Source organism: Pseudorca crassidens, chromosome 8 (assembly GCF_039906515.1).
Source record: "Pseudorca crassidens isolate mPseCra1 chromosome 8, mPseCra1.hap1, whole genome shotgun sequence".
NCBI classification, from domain to species: domain Eukaryota; kingdom Metazoa; phylum Chordata; class Mammalia; order Artiodactyla; family Delphinidae; genus Pseudorca; species Pseudorca crassidens.
In genome coordinates, this window is record NC_090303.1 from 79,096,119 (window position 1) to 79,119,682 (window position 23,564).

Below are 23,564 nucleotides of genomic sequence, written 5' to 3' on the forward strand. Positions count from 1 at the left end.
TGTTAGCTTTCCTTGGTTTGCCTTCCTCAACTACTATGGGTGTTCAAGGGATACATAATAAATTTTCTTATTAGGAAGATATTGAACAAAAAATATTTAATGCATTACAAAGTGAAATGCAAATCAAAATTTTGTGGGTTATCCATTGCTTCTACTCATCCATATTTATCAATACTACCTCAAGGATTTATATTATTTTAGAAATGCAATAAGAATACTGATGAACTAGTCTCCCATGAAGAGCCAAAGGTGTGGATTAGATAAGTTTCCCAAGTTACTCAACATTTGGTGTCTTCTAATATTAGACAAGATAAGGCAGTTAATAGAATTCCTCCTCCCTACAGAGTCTACAGAATCAGCACCAGGGAGGGACAAAAACCTGAATGGCTCCTAGAGAGTTTTCCTTCTAAATTTATCTCTAGTTCTTCTTTTAGTTTCACACAGCTGGACTAGATGATCTGTATACTCTATACCTGGGGTTGATTCATAGTCTGTATTGAGTAATTCATTTCATTAGAATAGGACAATAATAATGATGAAATGGTAGAACTGATGCCCGAATAAGTCAATGTCAGTCGTGCATACTTTCTTATCTATAGGATGCACTTACAGACTCCATCAATGGACTCTTTGTAAAAGTAAATAATGTAAGGAAACTAGGTGAAAGAGGATATGAATCATTTAACTATTACTACTGCAGGAAAGACAAGATATACATCTGAGTGATGCTAGGACAGTAGTAGTGCCTTTTCCTCAAATGAAGGACAAAGTTCTTATCACTTCTTTTTCTGGGAGGGGATTGTATTTTATGTATTGATACAATGATAAAACTGCCCATCTCTTAACCAGTGCACAGTATAGACATTGGGCATATCTCATTAATAAAAATTAATTTGATTTTTTGGTAACAAAGTTATTTCTGGGCAATGAAAATCACAGAAAGTTCTTATATATTTACCTCTTATATTTAGCCTAAAGGGAAATTTATAGCACATGGACGGAAGGATCCTTTCAAACATAACCTTGAGGGAGCTTCCCTGGTGGCGCAGTGGTTGAGAATCTGCCTGCCAATGCAGGGGACACCGGTTCGAGCCCTGATCTGGGAAGATCCCACATGCCGTGGAGCAACTGGGCCCGTGAGCCACAGCTACTGAGCCTGCGCGTCTGGAGCTTGTGCTCCGCAACAAGAGAGGCCACGACAGTGAGAGGCCCGCGCACCGTGACGAAAAGTGGCCCCCGCTCGCCGCAACTAGAGAGAGCCCTCGCACAGATTTGAAGACCCAACACAGCCAAAAAAATAAATAAATTTATAAAACAAAAACCACAACCTTGTTATAACAAAATTCGTGACTAGCTATAATCTGAAACAACTGTTTATATAAATGTCTTCACTGATCTTTCCTTCCAGAGCATCCAAACACAATGTAGGAAATATATTCCAAACTTAATGGAGACAACTTACCAAATTCACGCCTTCACTATTTTTCTACATAATTCTCATAAGCAATGTCTGAAAGTTTAAATAATTACAAGGCTACTCAAGAGAAGCCTAGGTTATTTTCTTCTTTGGGGGCGAGGGGTGTTACACGTAAGTTTTTCCAGTAAAAAGGCAGGGTAACTTGTACAAGATTACTAACTACTATTAATGGTTGAAGATAGCTAGCCCATAAGATAAGGATTTCTCTCGGTGCCTCTCAAATTTGTCAAGACACCGAAAGTGTGAACATTCAGAAAGGATACTGCCGCAGAATGAAAATGACAGGAGAACGACTTTCTATACATGATAACAAGTCAGCTCCACATCTGAGTTTCAGTCAGGTGCTTAGAAACAAAATGCTGTGATATATATAATACCAAGGCAGCTGGGCACAGCCCAGAGGAACTGAGAGTTAAGAATCAACACATGAGAAGCGTGCCTCCTCCACCATTTTTCCCCACCGCTACCCCATTTTTATTTCTGCCTTTCAAAAGAAGAGTACGCTTAGAAGTTTAAACTAGTCAATCACTTGACCCATCAGACTCACTGGAAACTGAGTTACAGCCAGGAGAAATGGAGAATGATGGCTTTAAACGCTTGCCACAGACCCGAAGGTAATTTTTTTCCCATTTCCTTGATCACTTTTAAGATAACATTAGACATCATGAAACACTGTCCAGGAAGAATTTATCTTTTGTCATCTAAAACTAACAAATACTTTTACAGTTTAAGCCTAAGAGAAAACTCAGTGCTATTCCCTTCCGCAGACCCGAGGGATATAATACTGAAATCTGTAAGCTGAGACAGTTCTACAGCTCTCTAAGAAAATCACAACCGTGGTTGAGGGTGTGAAGTAAAGCTCATTTAAAAGTTTATTTCAACAAATTAAGTGTTGTCTTTTTCTTTTTGAAATTACATTTTCTCCCCTTTGGCAAATTAAGATCCACTTGCCTAGAAAACAAAACCTACAATTCCTACATTCCTCATTAGCATTATTTCTTCCTTTATCTTTGAGCTGTTTACGTATTCTTGCAACTGTGACATACAGGAATTTCACACCTAGTGAATATATTTTCATGTAGCTTGTGGCATGAGACTATAATCATTAAAAGAATATACACAAGTAAGGATAACTGCAACAGCTGGTGACATTTACCAATTAGAATTATAGTTCTTTAAAACACTTTGTCCTTCCTTTGGTGTATGAAGGGTAATTATCTCTGATAAACTGCTGAAAAAGATGTAATTTTCCTTTTAAACAGTTTCTACTTACAGTACAAATGTGTTTGGATAGAAGACATTATCGCTGGTTCAGTGCTCCTTTGTGCAAAGACTCTGTTTTATGGCAGTAAGATCTACATATTTTGGAAGTCACTGCGTCTCATTCCATTATTACATGTTATCTTATTAGGAAATAAAGTTTAGTTAAAAAAAGCAAAAAACTGAACACACTCAGTTAAGTTTTTGTTTGCTGGTGTGTAAATGAAAAGCATGCATGTGACTGCATCACCAGGTAGAATATTGCTACACATTCTGGTGCAAGTGGGTGTCTCCAACCTTATCAAAGGAGCAGACTGTTAAACTTCAACAACTGTAGATCTGGATGAATTTTTATCAAGGATATTTTGTTCTGGAGAGCTACATTTAGAAATCTTCGCTATATTTGTAATTACAGTTTCCTTAATGAACGAGAAAATAACAATTAAAAACCACATAGCGAGCACATTATGTATTAAATACCACTAAGAGAGAGTAAATGTTGTTTTTCATTCTCCCATTTAAAACTTTGAGATCACGCAGCGTAGAGAATGGGATTGAGGACACGGGGTCGGGGGAAGGGTAGGCTGGGACGAAGTGAGAGAGTGGCATGGACATATATACACTACCAAATGGAAAACAGCTAGTGGGAAGCAGCCACATAGCATGGGGAGATCAGCTCGGTGCTTTGTGACCACCTAGACGGGTGGGGTAGGGAGGGTGGGAGGTAGACACGAGAGGGAGGGGATATGGGGATATATGTATATGTATATGTATAGCTGATTCACTTTGTTATAAAGCAGAAACTAACACACCATTGTAAAGCAGTTATACTCCAATAAAGATGTTAAAAACAAAAACAAAAACTTTGAGATCCTCAGTTCATTAAGCACTAACTTCTCCATCTTGTTTCTTAGGGTAGTCATCTCTAAATCAAAATAAGCCTTCCTGGATTGCTTCTAATTCGATTCAGAAAAGAACAGAATTTGGCTAACGAAGTTACAGTAAAAGGATACAAATATCTAAAAACATTCCCCCACGAGCATAAAGAAATCAAATATGGACGGGAATGGAGTATGGTAAGGTGAGCTCCTCTGACTTTGGCTGCATAATAGAATACACCAGCGAGGGAATGAGTTTAAGTAAGGATGCAGACTCCAGCACATTTTTTTCGAGCGCTAATCACTGGTTAACCCAGTGAGATGAAAATGCCGTTTAAAAAAAAAGAAAAGCAAAAATTCCTTGTTAATTACACACTGCAAATGCTCTTACTTCCTGCTGCTACACCTAATCCCACAGGTGCAAGTCTTCACTTTCCCCATTCATGGGTGGGTGGGTGCAATGCTGCAGACATTTTTCACAGCTACAGATTTAGATACAGAAGAAGCCCGTTTAACCTTCCACAGGAGGTTAACAATACACTATGCAAACACTGTCACGGTGTCTATTTAACAAGGAGACAAATTTTTTTTTTTTTTTTCCTGCGGTACGCGGGCCTCTCACTGTTGTGGCCTCTCCCGTTGCGGAGCACAGGCTCCGGACGTGCAGGCTCAGCGGCCATGGCTCACGGGCCCAGCCGCTCCGCGGCATGTGGGATCTTCCCGAACCGGGGCACGAACCCGTGTCCCCTGCATCGGCAGGCGGACTCTCAACCACTGCGCCACCAGGGAAGCCCTCCCACTAGGTTTTAGTCACTGATCCTAGTTCTATCCTCTTGATTGATACAGACTGAGGCTTCTTTAAATGGGAACTCCATGTATTAAACACGACTCTCTTGTCTCTTAGCGTTTTCCTCTCTCAGGGATAATATTCCAATTTCCCTTTTTTTCTTTATAAGCCATTATTTCCAGATCCCCTTAACTATGCTGGCTGCTCTCTTCAAAAGGAGGCGAAGTAAAAATTATATGTCATTTTTAAAAGACTACAGATGGATTTTCCCACAGTAACACAGATGTGAACAAGATAGTATAGAGCAGAATGATTATTTTTTAGAATCTGGACACTAGATTTATTATAATCAGTAATAATGTATGACGACAACTAACATTTATTGATCACTAATTTCATTCCAGGAATCCTGAAAAGTGCTTAACATATTTACAACAAGCCTAGAAGTGGTATGATTCTATTTCCATTTGATAAAGTAATTGATGTCCACACGGGTAAATGCCTATGTCCAAACTCATCTAATGATGGACATTAAATATGTGCAGTTTTAAATATATCAATTATACCTCAATAAAGCTGTAAAAAAAAAAAAAAAAGGAAACTGATGCCCAGGGTCATACAGATACTGAGCAAAAGTGATGGAGCAAGGGTCCAAACTCAAGCAGTCTGGCTCCTGAGTTTGGGTTTGTAACTTCTCTGTTGTGCTACCTCGTGTTTGTTTTTTTAAGCAGCTACTTTACATTATGGTCTCACTTAATTTTTCATACAACTTTTTAACATACATTGCTATCATCTATATCCTCCCTACCTTATAGGGAGGCAATATTTTTGGGGGGGTGGTTAGTTTTAATATTCTACTTTAAATCTACTGAAGTTTTGGGTTGGGCCTAGTGTTCACGTCTGTAAAGCTAAAGTGAATGTTTTCATGCTGGTCCTACATCTACTATAGCCATTCTCCCTTGCCCTCTCTCAGGTCTGAGTTCCCTTCATCTAAGTTACTGTTGAGCAGGGGGAACAGATTCACGCCCTCGAGGTCTTGCTTTTCTTATATGTCTAAGGGCTTTGCCACCATGAACATTCCAAGGTTCTATGATGGAGCCTTGAACTGTGCACCTACAACAGGAACTGCTCTCCAGAATAGGGTTGTTTAACCAAGAAAAAATCTACCAAACCATCCGAGGGTCACAGTTTATCACCCTGATTAGAAAGATATCATGGGGGTGGGGAGGGGTCGGCTACTAGCTTCTTTGCTAAGAAGCAGGAGATAATGAAATTCACTTCTGTTCAGGAACATACTGATGATTTTTCTCTTATGTATGATATTTTTTCTTTCATAAAGAAGTGTCATGAAAGTACAGATTACAAAGATACATAAGACTATGTTCATAACATGTTACATTTAAATGACTTGATTTGAATCATTTTCTGTTATTGACTCTTTTTTAACATCTTTATTGGAGCATAACTGCTTTATAATGTTGTGTTAGTTTCTGCTGTATAACAAAGTGACTGAGCTATACATATACATATATCTCCATATCTCCCCCCTCTTGCGTCTCCCTCCCACCCTCCCTATCCCACCCCTCTCGGTGGTCACAAACCACCAGCTGATCTCCCGGTGCTATGCGGCTGCTTCCCACTAGCTATCTATTTTACATTTAGTAGTATATATATGTCCATGCCACTCTCTCACTTTGTCCCAGCTTACCCTTCCCCCTCCCCATGTCCTCAAGTCCATTCTCTACATCTGCGTCTTTATTCCTGTCCTGACCCTAGGTTCTTCAGAACCATTTTTTTTGCTTTTTAGATTCCATGTATATGTGTTAGCATACGGTATTTGCTTTTCTCTTTCAGACTTACTTCACTCTGTATGACAGACTCTGGGTCCATCCACCTCACTACAAATAACTCAGTTTCGTTTCCTTTTATGGCTGAGTAATATTCCATTGTATATATGTGCCACATCTTCCTTATCCATTCATCTGTCAATAGACGCTTAGGCTGCTTCCATGTCCTGGCTATTGTAAATAGTGCTGCAATGAACTTTGTGGTACATGACTCTTTTTGAATTATGGTTTTCTCAGGGTATATGCCCAGTAGTGGGATTGCTGGGTTGTATGGTAGTTCTATTTTTAGCTTTTTAAGGAACCTCCATACTGTTCTCCATAGTGGCTGTATCAATTTACATTCCCACCAACAGTGCAAGAGGGTTCCCTTTTCACCACACCCTCTCCAGCATTTATTATTTATAGATTTTTTGATGATGGCCATTCTGACCGGTGTGAGGTGAGACCTCATTGTAGTTTTGATTTGCATTTCTCTAATGATTAGTGATGTTGAGCATCCTTTCATGTGTTTGTTGGCAATCTGTATATCTTCTTTGGAGAAATGTCTATTTAGGTCTTCTGCCCATTTTTGGATTGGGTTGTTTGTTTTTTTGATATTGAGCTGCATGAGCTGCCTGTATATTTTGGAGGTTAATCCTTTGTCGGTTGCTTCATTTGCAAATATTTTCTCCCATTTGTTATTGACTCTTATACATCTTCAGCTGTGCTATAATTATATGGAATACCTGACAATCAAGTATGTACTAGGATCATGAATTCCTCCTTCTCTTTTGTGTTAGGGATGCCACTTGATATCATAGATAATTTTATATTTCTAACGCTTCATTTCATAAAATGTATTTTGTATTTTTTGCTTTTTCAAAATTTCAAAAATGAGATTATTTGCTAGAAGATGTTGTTCATTTCTCTGAAGAATTTTTTTTCTAGCTCTTTACCTTACTATCATCTTCTAAGTGACATTTATGGGCTCTGTTGTTTCTTGGATGGAATAGGACAGAGATCTAGAATTCACAGAATGATAGAATATCACAGTTAGAGGGACTAATGCAGTTTATATAACTTATTCATCCATTTTATAGATAACTAAACTGAGGCCACTGAAGTGAAGTAATGCCCAGGGTCATACAGTTAATCCAAGGGCATAGAGCAGCATAAGAGGAATTAAACCTCAGGTATTAAGTCCTAGTCCATTGCCTTTTAATATTTTTAAATTTTAGAATAATTTCAGATTTATAGAAAAATTGTGAAGATTGTATGGAGAATTCCCATTTACTCCCCACTAAGTTTCCCCTATTATTAATGTCTTACATTAGTATGGTATATTTGTTACAATTAATGAACAAATAATGATACATTATGAACTAAAGTCTATACTTTATTCATATTTCTTTAGTTTTTACCTAATGTCCTTCTTATGTTCCATGATCCTGTCCAGAAGACCTCATTACATTTAATTAGTCATTATGTCTCCTTAACCTCTTCCTGTCAATTTATAAGACTTTCCTTCTTTTTGATGATCTTGACAATTTGAGTACTGGTCAGATATTCTGTAGACTGTCCCTTTATTGGGACGTGTCTGTTGTTTTTCCTCTGATTAGACTGGAGTTATAGGCTTCTGGAAGGAGACCACAGAATATTTATCAAGAATAAATATTATCTATATAATTTATCACTGTTGATGTTGACCTCAGTAAACTGGCTGAGGTGATACTGTCAGGTTTCTCCCTGATAAATCCATTCTCCTCACCCTCCTTTTCATACTGTGCTCTTTGGAAGGGAGTTGCTATGTACAGCCTTAAGGAGTACGGAGTTATACTGTCTCCTTGGAAGTAAAGTATCCACATTATTTATTTGGAATTCTTCTGCTTGGGAGATTTATCTTTTCCATTTCTTTTTTTTCTGGCAGCGCCGCACGTAGGATCTTAGTTCTCTGACTAGGGATCGAAACTGCGCCGCCTGCATTGGAAGCACCGAGTCTTAACCACTGTACCACCAGGGAAGTCCTTCCCCCATTTATTTATTTATTTATTTAATTTTTGGCTGTGTTGGGTCTTCGTTTTTGTGCGAGGGCTTTCTCTAGTTGCGGCGAGTGGGGGCCACTCTTCATCGCAGTGCGCAGGCCTCTCACTGTCGCAGCCTCTCTTGTGGCGGAGCACAGGATCCAGACGCGCAGGCTCAGCAGTTGTGGCTCATGGGCCCAGCTCATGGGATCTTCCCAGACCCGGGCTCGAACCCATGTCCCCTGCATTGGCAGGCAGATTCTCAACCACTGTGCCACCAGCGAAGACCCCCTCCCCATTTATTTATTCAGTCAATCATTTACTTACGTCAGTATGGACTAACAGATATATATTTTATACTTTGTGTTATAAGCTAACACTACCTAATTTATCTGGTTGCTGAACTTACTCTAGCTCAGGCCATTGGGAGCTCTCTCAGGGGTCTCCTGGGTCCCTTTAACATATCTCCTATCATTGTGGGTTTTTCTTTCTAGACACTTCCTTACTTTCTCTGACACATATATAAGATGCTCCAGGCTCATCTTGTGTTTCCTGCCCCAGTCCTAGTGTCAGCCATTTCTTCAAGGAATCCTGGTTCATTTTATTGGAGATTAGAGACCACGATCTGGGCACTGGGTGTGCTTGTAGCTACTGGGATATCAATGCTTCTAGGCTCTCTCAGCTAACAAACCGAGGAAATATATGTGTATATACTAACCCGTGCATATACGTATATCTAAAAATATTTCTATATGCAACCAGCTCTATCTATATTAAGCTAAAGACAAGTTCACATTGATGGCTCCAACTCCAATCCATTACCACAGCGATAATTCTAGCCTCTTCCTCTTGTTTGTCTTCAACATCTCACTCCATGGGAAACTTGGCTCCCACCAGCCACCACCCTTTACTTAATTGTTCAATTCCATTATACACGTAGAGTGGTTTCTGAATTGTTAACCTGGGAGGAAACACTTTCTCAACAAGAGTACAATGTTTACGTACAGTTCCTTTTTCCTTTATTTTTACATATGCCACCCATTTCAAAAGTGACTCGGATCAGCACTTTTTTCCTTCAACTTTTTTTAGTGAGGTTATTCCATACATTTGCAGTAGCGTTTAGATTATTTTATCACAGTCTCCATACTAGGATCCCATGATATCCTAATTGATTTAAATTTTTTTTTCATATATTCAGGTTCAATTTTTGTGCTATAAAGTTAGGACTTGACAGAAGCATAGTGTTTTATATCTATCATTACAGTATTACCTGGAATAGTCTCACTGCTCCAAAAAGTTCCCTTGGCTTCACCTATTCAAGTCTCCCTGACCTTGAACTTATGGTAACCATTAACCTGTTTGTAATCTTTATACAGTTTATTTATAGTTTTTTAGATGTAGTTTTCCCTTTTAGAATGTGATATAAATGGTATCATACAGTACGTAGCCTTCTCAGACTGGCTTCTTTCACTTAGCAATATGCCTTTAAGATTCATCTATGTCTTCGTGTCGCCTGATAGCTAATTTTTCTTCTTCTTCTTTTTTTTTTTTTTTGCTGACTAGTACTCCAATTGTATGGATATACCACTGCTTGTTTATCCATTCACTGACTGAAAGACATTTTGGTTGCTTCCAATTCTTGAATATGAATAAAATTGCTATGAACACTTGTGTGCAGGTTTTGGTTGTGGACATATGTTTTCAAATCAGTTGGATAAATACCTAGGAGTGCAATCGGTGGTTTGCTAAAGACTATATTCAGCTTTGTAAGAAACTGCGAAATGGTCTTCCAAAATGGCTGTACCATTTTGTATTTCCACCAGCAATGAATGAGAGTCCCTACTGCTCTGCATCCTTGTCAACATTTTGCTACTGTCAGTTTTTAAATTTTAGCCATGCTAATAGGTAATAGTATCTTATTGTTTTAATTTTCATTTCTCTAATGACAAATGATGTTGAGCATCTTTTCATTTGCCTATTTGATACCTATATGTCTTCACTGCAATATCTGTTCTTATCTTTTGACCATCTTTTAATTGGGCTGTTTGTTTTCTTATTGTTGAGTATTAAGAGTTCTTTGTACATTTTAGATACAAGTCCTTGATCAAATATATGTCTGTGGCTTGTCTTTTCATTCCCTTAGCAGTGCAGAGCAGTCAATTATTAAGTCTAACTTACAATGTTTTTCTTTCATGGATGCTTTTGGTGTTGTATCTAAAACCTTATCACCAAACTTAAGGCCATAAATATTTTCTCTATGTTTTCTTCTAGAAGAGTTTTATATTGTAGTGTGCATTTTACAGGTAGGTTTTTGATCAGTTTTGAGTTAATTTCTGTGAAAGGTGAGCCAGTGTTGTTGTTTTTTTTCTCATAAGGTTCTCCTTAAAAGACTGTTTCAGAAAGGTATCTTGCTGGAGTTTTAGCATAAACAAACAAACAAACAAACATAAACAGTAACAGCCAACAGCACCTCATAGCTTTTGAAGTTAATGCTTACAGACATCAGTAATAGAGGTGTAATGTCTGGATCTAAGGGAGAAACTCTTCCTATAGCAATCTGCCATGGCCAGACCATATCTATGGTTTAGTATGCTTTGCTCTGGGTGGCAACTTGATTTAATAGTGAAATTGGTAAGCTGGAATTCATCTAGAGAGCTATTGGTATGATAAAGAGTCTGGGTACAATTGTTACAGCTGTTTTCATGATATGTCTATTTCCCTATCTCTTTTATTCCTAGACACTGAACAGCTTGTGGGCAGGACATATATATATTTTCATCATACATGCCCAGAGTCTAGCACTTAGTACGTGTTAAATAAGTATTTAATTAGTGAATTCAGTGAAGAAGTTAAGGATGTTTAATACAGAAAATAAGAATTCCTCAGACAATATATCCCTTTGAATAGCTACCATATCTCTTGGGAAGAGGATGTATGATAATTATCAACAAATATTTGAAGGGCTATCATGCAGAAAAGGGATTAGAACCAAGACAGAATTCACAGAGGTACAGAATTTCAACTCATTATACATAAAAGGAGGCTGTCTTATGGTGAGCCTGCAATCACTGAAAAAATTAAAAGAGCTTGACTGAATCTTTGTGAGGGCTATCAGGAGAGGGGGCTTCTGCACTGAGAAGGAGAGTGAATGAACCACTTTCTGTGTCTTTCAATGCTGAAGCTCTATGGGCTCTAACAGATCTAGTACACAGTCAAATAAAGAATTTCAAAAGCTCTAAGAACAGAAATAATTATGGTGTCCTATTCAAAATTAAAAACAAAAATCTATATTATAAAGTATTTGCTAGGAATTCCAATAAAATTCATGTGTTCCCATGATTACTTGTCTTTTTTTTTCATACAGCGAGTATAAACCATTCCCCCTTAATTCTCCCTTTCTCTCTTTCATGCTGTTCCTTTGCAGGACCATACAAATGTGATTATTTCTGCTTATTGCCCAGTACTGACTTTCTGATTCTAGGTACAAGACAAGGAGTATGCCGAGACTTCTTTTGGAATCATCTGTAAAACTAAAAACAAACAAACAAAAAACTACTCTGAAGAAACCCCAGGCAAAGGCAGGAAAGTCCACGGCCTTTTCATTTAAAATGTTCATTTATAATAACTATAGCAGCAATAAACCTGGAGACTGTCTAGTCCATAGTATAAAATGCAGTTATGCATTTCAAAAATAAGAGCCACCTACAACTGATACACAACGCTTGCCAGCTCTCAAACCACTAACATTCATAATGATGATCTAGAGATGGTGATGCTATTCAAGTACAGCCTTAATCAAAGATGAGATGACTTATATTCCACTTAGTTTTAAATTTTAAGTTTCTTCCCATTGTGCTCTAATTCTTTGAAAATTGATACACGTGCCAAAACACATGATTAAACAGAACATTTAGGCCTTGATCATATATACGTGATAACAGAATTTAAGGCAAAAGCTAATTTGTTAATGACTATCAACTTACAAATGCTGTACTAACTTGTTGATTATATTTAGCACATGAATTTTTTTTCATTGTAGCTAAGTAAGTTTCATACTTTCCTCTCATGGTATCTTAATTGTTGAACAAATTTACAGGTCACGCATTATTTCCCAAGAATTCTGTGAAAAACCAAATGTTGAACTAAGTGAATACTGATTTATTTATAACACTTCTGTATTCAGAAAACTAGTTCTTTGATTCAACAGGTCTTGATTGTTACTTTAACTCCTATAAGAAACCTGTTAGAGCTTTCATGGAAAGGGAAGGAGAGTGAACCTTTTCCTATAAGTAATGTGAGTCGTTTTCTCCCCCATCCTACAGCTGCCACTGAGCTGATATGTTCTCATGATGAATTGACCTCCCCAAGTTACAACGGAAAAGGTACACTGAAATAACCTTGCCAGGCCTTGCTATGAGGGTTAGTGCTTGCTTAAGAAAAATAAACTGCTCCCTGAGGCAATGATGCTAGATTAAAGATCTGAAATACACCCGTGGTGAACCATAATTATTTTTTTAAAGACTTATTTATAATTTTAAAAAGCAGATAAAAAAATACTTACTGGAACATCAACATATTTTGCGGCTGCTTTCACCTTAAGTGGAAAAGAGATAATTATGAGAATTATTTTCTTAACTGTTTGATAAGTACTGTGACAGCAGTCAAAAGACAGCAGAGGAGAACTCATTCAAAATACTCACAGTGAATGACAGAATGGATGAAAAGAAAGTACCTTCATCATATCTTGACAGCTTAGACAACACCCCTTCCAACACTGAAACAAACTAGAATACACGTTATAGTGAGTATTTAGGATAGTACTGTGCATACAAACAAATAATGGGGCAAACAACTCTTGGACCAACTTCTCCCGTGGCACAAAAACCTGAAATGTATAAAGTGACACAATGACAAAATCTCATTTTGAAGATGAACTCTAAGGTCCTTTTACATTGCTGGAAAAATATGCACATTTTTTAAGATAAAAGAATAATGTGTAATAGGAGTCTGGTTACTACGTGTGAGATGACTTAAACCATTAGTAAAAAACTTTAAATCCCTGTGACTCTTCCTTAATATAATTTTCAACTCCAATATAGATGTTTATAAGTCCTCATCACAAGAAAAAATGTTGTAACTATGTATGGGGATGGACTTATTTTGGTGATCATTTTGCAATTTATACAGATATCAAATCACTATGCTGTATACCTGCAACTAACATAATGTTGTATGTCAATGATACCTCAATAAAAAAAAATAGAGAGATGTTTCAAGGCAACGATGGTCAAGCTTCATCAAATTCCTTTCTATCATATAGCACTTGACCATTCCCCAACTTTTTCTATCTACAGAAGAGGTTGAATGACAAAGAACAGAAAATGAAAAGGTGTAACATTTGGGGCCCTTGTAACATTGAAATGAAGTATGATACATCAGCTAACGAGTATTCACCAAGCAGTTCCAATTGGGACATGTTAGGATCATCCCTGCTTTCAGAAGCTTACAAAGTAGTTGGGGAGCTCAAACAGATACACGCACTGCAGAGTACAATGAAAAGAGCACCAGACTGAGAACATAAATCCTGATTCTGTCATTGACTGACTGCTATGTGGGCTCCAGCCAACCAGTGCACCGGTTCCCCCATCAGTCAAAGGTGTGTTTGTGTTGGTGGGACGGGTATGGAATTAAAATTGTCTTAAGAGTTTTACATTTCTAAAATTTTATACTTCTATGAAATGAGAGTTAAGACATATATACTGTAATGTAATTAAAAATGTGGAGAATTTCATTTCATTGAGCAGAAACATTAAGATCTGGCATGAAGATAAATAAAAGATATTAATAAGGATCTACTGCCCTACATCTTTCCTCTTTAGAAGCAAAATAATATGCACTATTGACAAATTATACCTTCCCAAAGGGAAAATACCGACAAGGTTTTTTAAATACAAAAAGGGAAATTAATGAAGGCTGGTTTTTGTTCACGTAGCAGCTTCTTCAACAAAGGGATAATAGTTCTAGGGACACACCTTATTGGTCTCTGGTGAGCAGAGAACTCGCTGAGAGTGCACAGGAGATAATCTTTTCTCTATGGCTGGTCAATTACTGCAAAATAGTTTATGCAAAAGAAACAAAAACTTCCCTGCAGGTTTCTCCATCACATCATTTGAGACATGATGTAAGAACACAGAAACAAATTCATGTGAACTGCTGACTAAAATTTTATTTTTATTAAAGAATGAGAACTATGTATGGTTGGTTAGTTATCCTAGGGGATACAAATAGCAAAAAACATAAAATTACAAATTGCTCACAACTAAAAGTCAGTTTAGCACCTTCCTCCTGCCCATTAAGATTTCTTACCAATCACAGCTGGCTAACTCAACTTCTTGTGGTTGGCAAAGACCCAGAAGACCTATACTCCAGGGCTATGACCAGGGGAAGGGGATGCCAAACTTAATGGCCCTCTGCGGAAAATGCCTCACCTCTTGTAACTCAAATCTTGAAAGCCAGTGTGTGATGGGTGATATCATTTGCCATGAGGAGAGAGACAATTGCTATGGTTACCAGACAACGTGAACCACTGAAGGCTCTAGCATAGCATCTGGTTCACTTGCTTTCAAGGGAGTATGTGTTTACACAGGTGAGTGATGCTGCAGGACTAGGCAAAGTAGAGGCAGGTCCTGTGGATGGATTTAGAAGATCTTAGCTCGAGTTGAAGCTCTGCCACTCTCTGGAGGTGAGACAACAGTCTGGACATTCAGCTTCTCTAGCCTCAGTGTACTCATCAGTAAAACGGGGAAAATGTCACTGCTTTGCTCACAATAAGGTTGGTGTGAAAATCAGCAGAGATGATTTAGGTGAAGGAACTGTGAAAATGGCAACACACTAAGAGATATAAAGAATGAATATTATTGGTATGATGAGCTAAATCACTAGCCATTATATGTCTAAAAACCTACACAGGTTAAGTCACAAGTTAACGGGGGTAGCCTTGGGATTGTTTAGTGATAAGGAGAAATAATGCATTTGGTTACCAGCGAATGCGTCTAATTCAGTGACATGATATCTATGGAGGCAGGATAGAGTTGATGCTGTAAGTCAGAAGACCCACGTCGGAATCCCATCTGTATCAAGGTCATGTGGCTGACAGTAGAGGAGGGAGGCTTTGGACACAGGTGGTCTGGCTCCAAAGCCCGTGTTCTTTGCCATCACACTACAGAGTTGTAAGCATTAAATGATATAACTAATGTGCCTGGCATATAATAAGTGCTCAATAAATGCTATTTTCTTCTTCTTATTGAGCACCTAATACGGGGAATACAAAAAAAAAAAAGAATCTTAGACCCTTCCCTCCAGGAATGCACAAACTAGTAGGAGAGACAGACGTGTACACAGTTGGTCATGACACAAGGCAGGAAGTGATGAGGGACAAACAGTGTAACTGAAACTGACTTCCATTGGAGGATACTGGGTAAGCTTCATCGTCATGGTGGCACAGGGGCTGAGCAGCAGGGTAGCAGAAATCGAGTGGCTAAAACAACACCTGGGGAAGCCCATTAGCAGATGACCTTAGGGCAGAAATTGCCCCACTGTGGCATCTGACAACCTGTCTGGCTCGTCTTCTCTTTAGAGTGTGAAGCAGCACCAGGTTATATCCCACGAAGTCCAGTGTGTGCACCTGCTGCATGCATGTCACAGCATTCTTGGGCTCCATTTTTTTTTTTTTTTTTTGGTACGCGGGCCTCTCACTGTTGTGGCCTCTCCCGTTGCGGAGCACAGGCTCCGGACGCGCAGGCTCAGCAGCCATGGCTCACGGGCCCAGCCGCTCCGCGGCATGTGGGATCTTCCCGGACCGGGGCACGAACCCGTGTCCCCTGCATCGGCAGGCGCACTCTCAACCACTGCGCCACCAGGGAAGCCCCTTGGCCTCCATTTTAACAATAGTGTAGAGCCTCTCCCTGGGATCCTCCCTACCCCAAATGGTCCCTGGGGAGGCCCAATACAGCAGGGACTCTAAGTGCTTACATGGCAGTGAACAGTGACTGCACCTCTGGGACCAACCACATGAGCCATACAGTTCCAAGAGGAAGGTTTTCTTTGTAAGATTTCTGTCAAGGCACACGTGGTGGAAGAGCTACCTTAAAACCCAAAATCTATTAACAAGATTGACTAATAATGATGTAGTTTCCATCTGGCTTTTAATTGTAGAAGGCAGCAAGATTCCAAAGAAATCCAGCTAAATGCTGGGTTTAGTTGCTGTGTCTTTAACTGCTTCCTGTGAACTTTCTCTGTACAGCTCAGGGAGGATATAAATACTTACAGGTTTGCCTTGCGCTCCCTGTTCTCCTGAGGGTGTCAGGTTGGAATGAAACCCTGTAATCTCTGTTTCCCTGCTTTTTATTGCGGATGTCATTTACTGGGTTTGTTTGAATAATATTTAGCGCCCAAAGTCTGTCCGGGTCATTACCAACTTTGCCTCATTATGTACACTCTCAGGGAAATTAAAGATGAAGGTATGTTGAAAGAACTGGTAGAATGAAACATGAAGTACGCCACGAGGCATGTCGGTTTAAATCTCCTGCTGGATTTTAACAGGATATAGGATTCATTTTCCTACATGTATGGAAAGTAGAACGACAAATTCTGAGAAGTGAAATAGGAACGATTCAGCTGTAGATTGGTGGGTTCAAAACACGCAGTTCTTACTTTTTTCAACTGTGAAATTTCAGGAAGTAAACAAGGAATATTTGCATCATTTACACTGCAAGTTATTAAATCTTCCACAGAAAAAAGATGCACCCATAAACAAGACTAATCATGAAAAACTAGGTGTATTTTGGAGGGGGGAGGATACATAGGGCTGGAGATACCTATCAGATGTTTTATTTTTGTTTGGTACAATCAGGACTGACTAGTACTGTTAAAAATCCACCTGGAACCAGAATGTCATGGATTGGAAGAAAGCAGGTTTCCTTCCCTGAACTGGAATGTTAATGTTATGATACAATGGAAAATAATCCTCGCTTCTCCCACTGTGTATCCACGTCCTCTTTGAACCTTTGTTCCAAATGACTCTGAAAAGGTCCTTCCAGATGATCCAGATCGGTATTGAGGATGGACAGGATCTGACAGCACGTATTTATACGACATGCCTTGTTCTGCACAGTATCTCAGACAACTTCCAAAACAGCACGCCTAGCCCGGATGTTGGTGAAGTCTCCACATTCCTCTCATTGTTCCTTTCTCCCTTGTCTCCCAAATAGACTGAACTATGTTAGTTTGTATTTCTTTTCTTCTAATTACTCCTAACAGTGCATGTTATTCCTTTCAAGCACATTCTTGGGTTTCAACAGTTGTCTTCTGAATACATTGTCTTGATCCAAACAAGTAAATTTAACCAAGTTAACTTAATCAGACTGAATTGGTGGTGGTGGAGGAGATACTTTAATTGCATCATCTAGACAGTCAGGTCAGATTTGTCCTCTGTCCCTCTTAAGAGAAATTCAGGGTAAAATATTCTAGGTTATTAAAAAGAATAGGTGGGGCTTCCCTGGTGGCACAGCGGTTGAGAGTCCGCCTGCCGATGCAGGGGACGTGGGTTCGTGCCCCGGTCCGGGAAGATCCCACATGCCGCGGAGCGGCTGGGCCCGTGAGCCATGGCCGCTGAGCCTGCGCGTCCGGAGCCTGTGTTCCGCAACGGGAGAGGCCACAACAGTCAGAGGCCTGCGTACCGCAAAAAAAAAAAAAAAAAAAAAAAAAATAGGTGGTGTGGTATGTACAGGTATTTACACCTACATACCTATATATCTATATATGTACTTAGTGAAAAAGTATATACTCTTTCCTAAATCCCTTTTTGCAATAGTTGAGAATTCAGGAAGTTGAATATACTGCTTTGGTCTTTTAATTCATACCCAGAATTTACTGAGCCCCTGTTACTGGAGTGCATCGCGAGAGTAATCACTTTCTCACTCTTTGCTCTGTTGACCATTTCCTCCAAGCAGTTCTTTCCCACAGCCTTCCCAGTTTTTCTTCAGCATCCTGATGTTACACACAATGAATTCCACTCTCACCTACCTGACTCACAGCTGTCCCACATGATTGCCTGCCCACGCTGGTCCCACAGTGTGTATGCCTGCATGTAACAAATAGCGAAGGAAATATCCACAGAGCCTGGACATATAAAGGGGACATGAGAAGACTGCAGTGAAGCTCCCATTCTTTTCCTCTTGCTGAGTTCTGTGTGCTGTTGTGCAAAGATGACAGGCTTAGGGCTACAGGGTCAAGTCCTGGCTTCTCCGCCAGCCACTGTAAAACCGTGGGCCTTTGTTTCCTCATCTGTGAACAAGGAGACTGGACTCTGGGTGGATCAGGCCTGCCTTGGGAGATGGGGCTACACAGGTAAGCTCTGGCCTGCTTCCCCTCCTCAATCAGAATAGCTTTGCTTCCACCAGTGTTGTATCTGGGGTGCCACCTAAGATATATCTGAAGACATTAAATATATCTCATAAACATCATAAAAGTATTTAGAAATATGTCTTATAAACATTACAGAAGTGTTTGAAAAGTCTCTGTTAGACAATCTCAGGGTTCTCTTCCAACTCGTGTGTGCTATGGGACTTCAGAGCCTGCAGAGAAAAGATGCAGGTCCCTGGAAGCCTCCATACACAAACATATAGAAAGATCTTTGCTTTATTTATTTATTTTTTGATGTGGACCATTTTTAACGTCTTTATTGAATTTGTTACAATATTGCTTCTGTTTCATATTTTGGGTTTTTGGCCACAAGGCATGTGGGATCTTAGTTCCCTGACCAGGGATCGAACCCACACACCCTGCACTGGAAGGCGAAGTCTTAACCATTGAACCTCCATGGAAGTCCCCAGAATTTTTGCTTTAGACTGAGAAAAGGCTGTAGGTTTTCTTCTCATCCAGTATGCCTGCTTTTTTTTTTAATGCGGAAACTGAGTCATGCAAGGAGACCCAGCTGGTAACATGAAGAAACAGGAATGGAGTCCAGTTCTCCTGAGCCTCCCACAGTTTATCTGACTGAATTAATTCTAATATAAGGCAGCAATAAATATAGCATTTCTTGTATCCTTTCCTTGGCAAGAGTTAATGTTCCTGCCTTCATTTTTTTTTTTCTTGGTAAAAATTATCTATATCCTTTTCTGGATAGAAGCTTCTTTTTTGTTTTTGTTTTTGCCTTCTTTAAAATGGTTTTTATTTCTTCCATTTCATTTCTCCATGTCTTCCACAGGAGTTCCACTTATAACATATATACCTGAGAACAGCAGCCACTGATAGAATCATGTTCAATGGCTGAAATCTTATAATCCCATTGGTATTTTCATCCCATATCCTTCCTGTGAACTCCAGCCCCAAATACCTAAATATCTGAATGTCCCCTTGCTATCTCCTCCTTCAGGTATCTCAGAGGCAGCTCGATTCCCCCATGTCCAATTCTGACATGGGTTGTTCCCTCCAAATCTGTCCCTCTTCCAGGGCACCCTGCATCACCGAATGGCACAACATCCATCTCCTGCTGCAGGCTATAGACCTAGAGGTAATTGTCAACGTTTTCCCTTCTCTCCCCATTACTAACCCCTTGTCTTAGTCTTCTCAGGCTGCTATAACAGAATGCCATAGACTGGGTGGCTTATAAACCACAGTAACTTCTCATACTCCGGAGGCTGAGAAGGCCATAGTCAAGGCGCTGGCAGATTTCATGTCTGGTGAGGACCCAATTGCTGGTTCATAGATGATACCTTCTGGCTGTGTTTTCACATGGCAGAAGGGACTAGGGAGCTCTGTGGGGTGTTATTTATAACAAAGTGAATCAGCTATACGTATACATATATCCTCATATCCCTTCCCTCTTGCGTCTCCCTCCCACCCTCCCTATCCCACCCCTCTAGGTGGTCACAGAGCACCGAGCTGATCTCCCTGTGCTACGTGGCTGCTTCCCACTAGCTATCTATTTTACATTTGGTAGTGTATATATGTCCATGTCACTTTCTCACTTTGTCCCAGCTTACCCTTCCCCCTCCCAGTGTCCTCAAGCCCATTCTCTACGTCTGCATCTTTATTCTGGTCCTGCCCCTAGGCTCTTCAGAACCTTTTTTTTTTTTTTTTTAGATTCCATATATATGTGTTAGCATATGGTATTTGCTTTTTTCTTTCTGACTTACTTCACTCTGTATGACAGACTCTAGGTCCATCACCTCACTACAAATAACTCAATTTCATTTCTTTTTATGGCTGAGTAATTTTCCATTGTATATATGTGCCACATCTCCTTTATCTATTCATCTGTCAGTGGACACTTAGGTTGCTTCCATGTCCTAGCTATTGTAAATAGTGCTGCAGTGAACATTGTGGTACATGACTCTTTTTGAATTATGGTTTTCTCAGGGTATATGCCCAATAGTGGGATTGCTGAGTGGTCTGGTAGTTCTATTTTTAGTTTTTTAAGGAACCTCCATACTGTTCTCCATAGTGGCTGTATCAGTTTACATTCCCACCAACAGTGCAAGAGTGTTCCCTTTTCTCCACACCCTCTCCAGCATTTATTCTTTGTAGATTTTTTGATGATGGCCATTCTGACTGGTGTGAGATGATACCTCATTGTAGTTTTGATTTGCATTTCTCTAATGATTAGTGATGTTGAGCATCCTTTCATGAGTTTGTTGGCAATCTGTATAACTTCTTTGGAGAAATGTCTATTTAGGTCTTCTGCCCATTTTTGGATTGGGTTGTTTGTTTTTTTGATGTTGAGCTGCATGAGCTGTTTGTATGTTTTGGAGATTAATCCTTTGTCGGTTGCTTCATTTGCAAATATTTTCTCCCACTCTGAGGGCTGTCTTTTCATCTTCTTTAGGGTTTCCTTTATTGTGCAAAAGCTTTTAAGTTTCATTAGGTCCCATTTGTTTATTTTTATTTCCATTTCTCTAGGAGGTGGGTCAAAAAGGATCTTGCTGTGATTTATGTTATAGAGTGTTCTGCCTATGTTTTCCTCTAAGAGTTTTATATTTTCTGGCCTACGTTTAGGTCTTTAATCCATTTTGAGCTTATTTTTGGATATGGTGTTAGGGTGTGTTCTAATTTCATTCTTTTACATGTAGCTGTCCAGTTTTCCCAGCACCATTTATTGAAGGGGCTGTCTTTTCTCCATTGTATATTCTTGCCTCCTTTATCAAAGATAAGGTGGCCATATGTACGTGGGTTTATCTCTGGGCTTTCTGTCCTGTTCCATTGATCTATATTTCTGTTTTTGTGCCAGTACAATACGGTCTTGATTACTGTAGCTTTGTAGTATAGTCTGAAGTCAGGGAGCCTGATTCCTCCAGCTCCATTTTTCTTTCTCAAGATTGCTTTGGCTATTCGGGGTCTTTTGTGTTTCCATATAAATTGTGATATTTTTGTTCTAGTTCTGTGAAAAATGCCATTGGTAGTTTGATAGGGATTGCACTGACTCTGTAGATTCTTTTGGATAGTATAGTCATTTTCACAATGTTGATTCTTCCAATCCAAGAACATGGTAAATCTCTCCATCTGTCTGTATCCTTTTAAATTTCTTTCATCAGTGTCTTATAGTTTTCTGCATATAGGTCTTTTGTCTCCTTAGGTAGGCTTATTCCTAGGTATTTTGTTCTTTGTGTTGCAGTGGTAAATGGGAGTGTTTCCTTAATTCCTCTTTCAGATTTTTCATCATTAGTGTATAGGAATGCATGAGATTTCTGTGCATTAATTTTGTATCCTGCTACTTTACCAAATTCATTGATTACCTCTAGTAGTTTTCTGGTAGCATCTTTAGGATTCTTTATGTATAGTATCATGTCATCTGCAAACAGTGACAGTTTTACTTCTTCTTTTCCAATTTGGATTCCTCTTATTTGTTTTTCTTCTCTGATTGCTGTGGCTAAAACTTCCAACACTATGTTGAATAACAGCAGTGAGAGTGGGCAACCTTGTCTTGTTCCTGATCTTAGTGGAGATGGTTTCAGTTTTTCACCATTGAGAATGATGTTGGCTGCGGGTTTATCATATATGGCCTTTATTATGTTGAGGTAAGTTCCCTCTATGCCTACTTTCTTGATAGTTTTTATCATAAATTGGTGTTGAATTTTGTTGAAAGCTTTTTCTGCATCTGTTGAGATGATCATATGGTTTTTATCCTTCAGTTTGTTAATAGGGTGTATTACAGTGATTGATTTGTGTATATTGAAGAATCCTTGCATTCCTGGGATAAACCTCACTTGATCATGGTGCATCGTCCTTTTAAAGTGCTGTTGGATTCTGTTGGCTAGTATTTTGTAGAGGATTTTTGCATCTAAGTTCATCAGTGATACTGGCCTGTAGTTTTCTTTTCTTGTGACACCTTTGTCTAGTTTTGGTATCAGGGTGATGGTGGCCTTGTAGAATGAGTTTGGGAGTGTTGCTCCCTCTGCTATATTTTGGAAGAGTTTGAGAAGGATGGTGTTAGCTCTTCTCTAAATGTTTTATAGAATTCACCTGTGAAGCCATCTGGTCCTGGGCTTTTGTTTGTTGGAAGATTTTTAATCGCTGTTTCAATTTCAGTACTTGTTATCGGTCTGTTTATGTTTTCTATTTCTTCCTGGTTCAGTTTCGGAAGGTTGTGTTTTTCTAAGAATTTGTCCATTTCTTCCAGGTTGTCCATTTCATTGGCATATAGTTGCTTGTTATAATCTCTCATGATCCTTTGTATTTCTGCAGTGTCAGTTGATACTTCTCCTTCTTCATTTCTAATTCTGTTGGTTTGTGTCTTCTCCCTTTTTTTCTTGATGAGTCTGGCTAATGGTTTATCAATTTTGTTTATCTTCTCAAAGAACCAGCTTTTACTTTTAGTGATCTTTGCTATTGTTTCCTTCATTTCTTTTTCATTTATTTCTGATCTGATCTTTATGATTTGTTTGCTTCTGCTAACTTTGGTATTTTCTGTTCTTCTTTCTCTAATTGCTTTAGGTGTAAGGTTAGGTTGTTTATTTGACATTTTTCTTGTTTCTTGAGGTAGGATTGTTTTGCTATAAACTTCCCTCTTCAAACTGCTTTTGCTGCATCCCATAGGTTCTGGGTCGTCGTGTTTTCATTGTCATTTGTTTCTAGGTATTTTCTGATTTCCCCTTTGATTTCTTCATTGATCTCTTGTTTATTTAGTAGCATATTGTTTAGCCTCCATGTATTTGTATTTTTTTACAGTTTTTTTTTTCTGTAATTGATATCTAGTCTCATAACACTGTGGTTGGAAAAGATACTTGATACGATTTCAATTTTCTTAAATTTACCAAG

General features: G+C 39.0%; 1 protein-coding gene across 23 annotated transcripts in view; it reads right to left on the minus strand.

Moving 5' to 3' along the window:
* Positions 1-23,564, minus strand: part of CADPS2 (calcium dependent secretion activator 2) — a 483,200-nt gene that overhangs the window by 26,228 nt on the left and 433,408 nt on the right. For 20 of the 23 annotated variants that reach the window (XM_067746860.1, XM_067746859.1, XM_067746856.1 and 17 more), the window contains 2 exons: positions 12,950-13,033; positions 12,811-12,843 (listed from right to left, as the gene is read on the minus strand). In XM_067746860.1, the coding sequence (XP_067602961.1) occupies positions 12,811-12,843; positions 12,950-13,033 (117 nt within the window). The remainder of the gene's footprint in view (positions 1-12,810; positions 12,844-12,949; positions 13,034-23,564) is intronic. The other 3 variants (XM_067746861.1, XM_067746863.1, XM_067746862.1) reach the window with 1 other exon arrangement.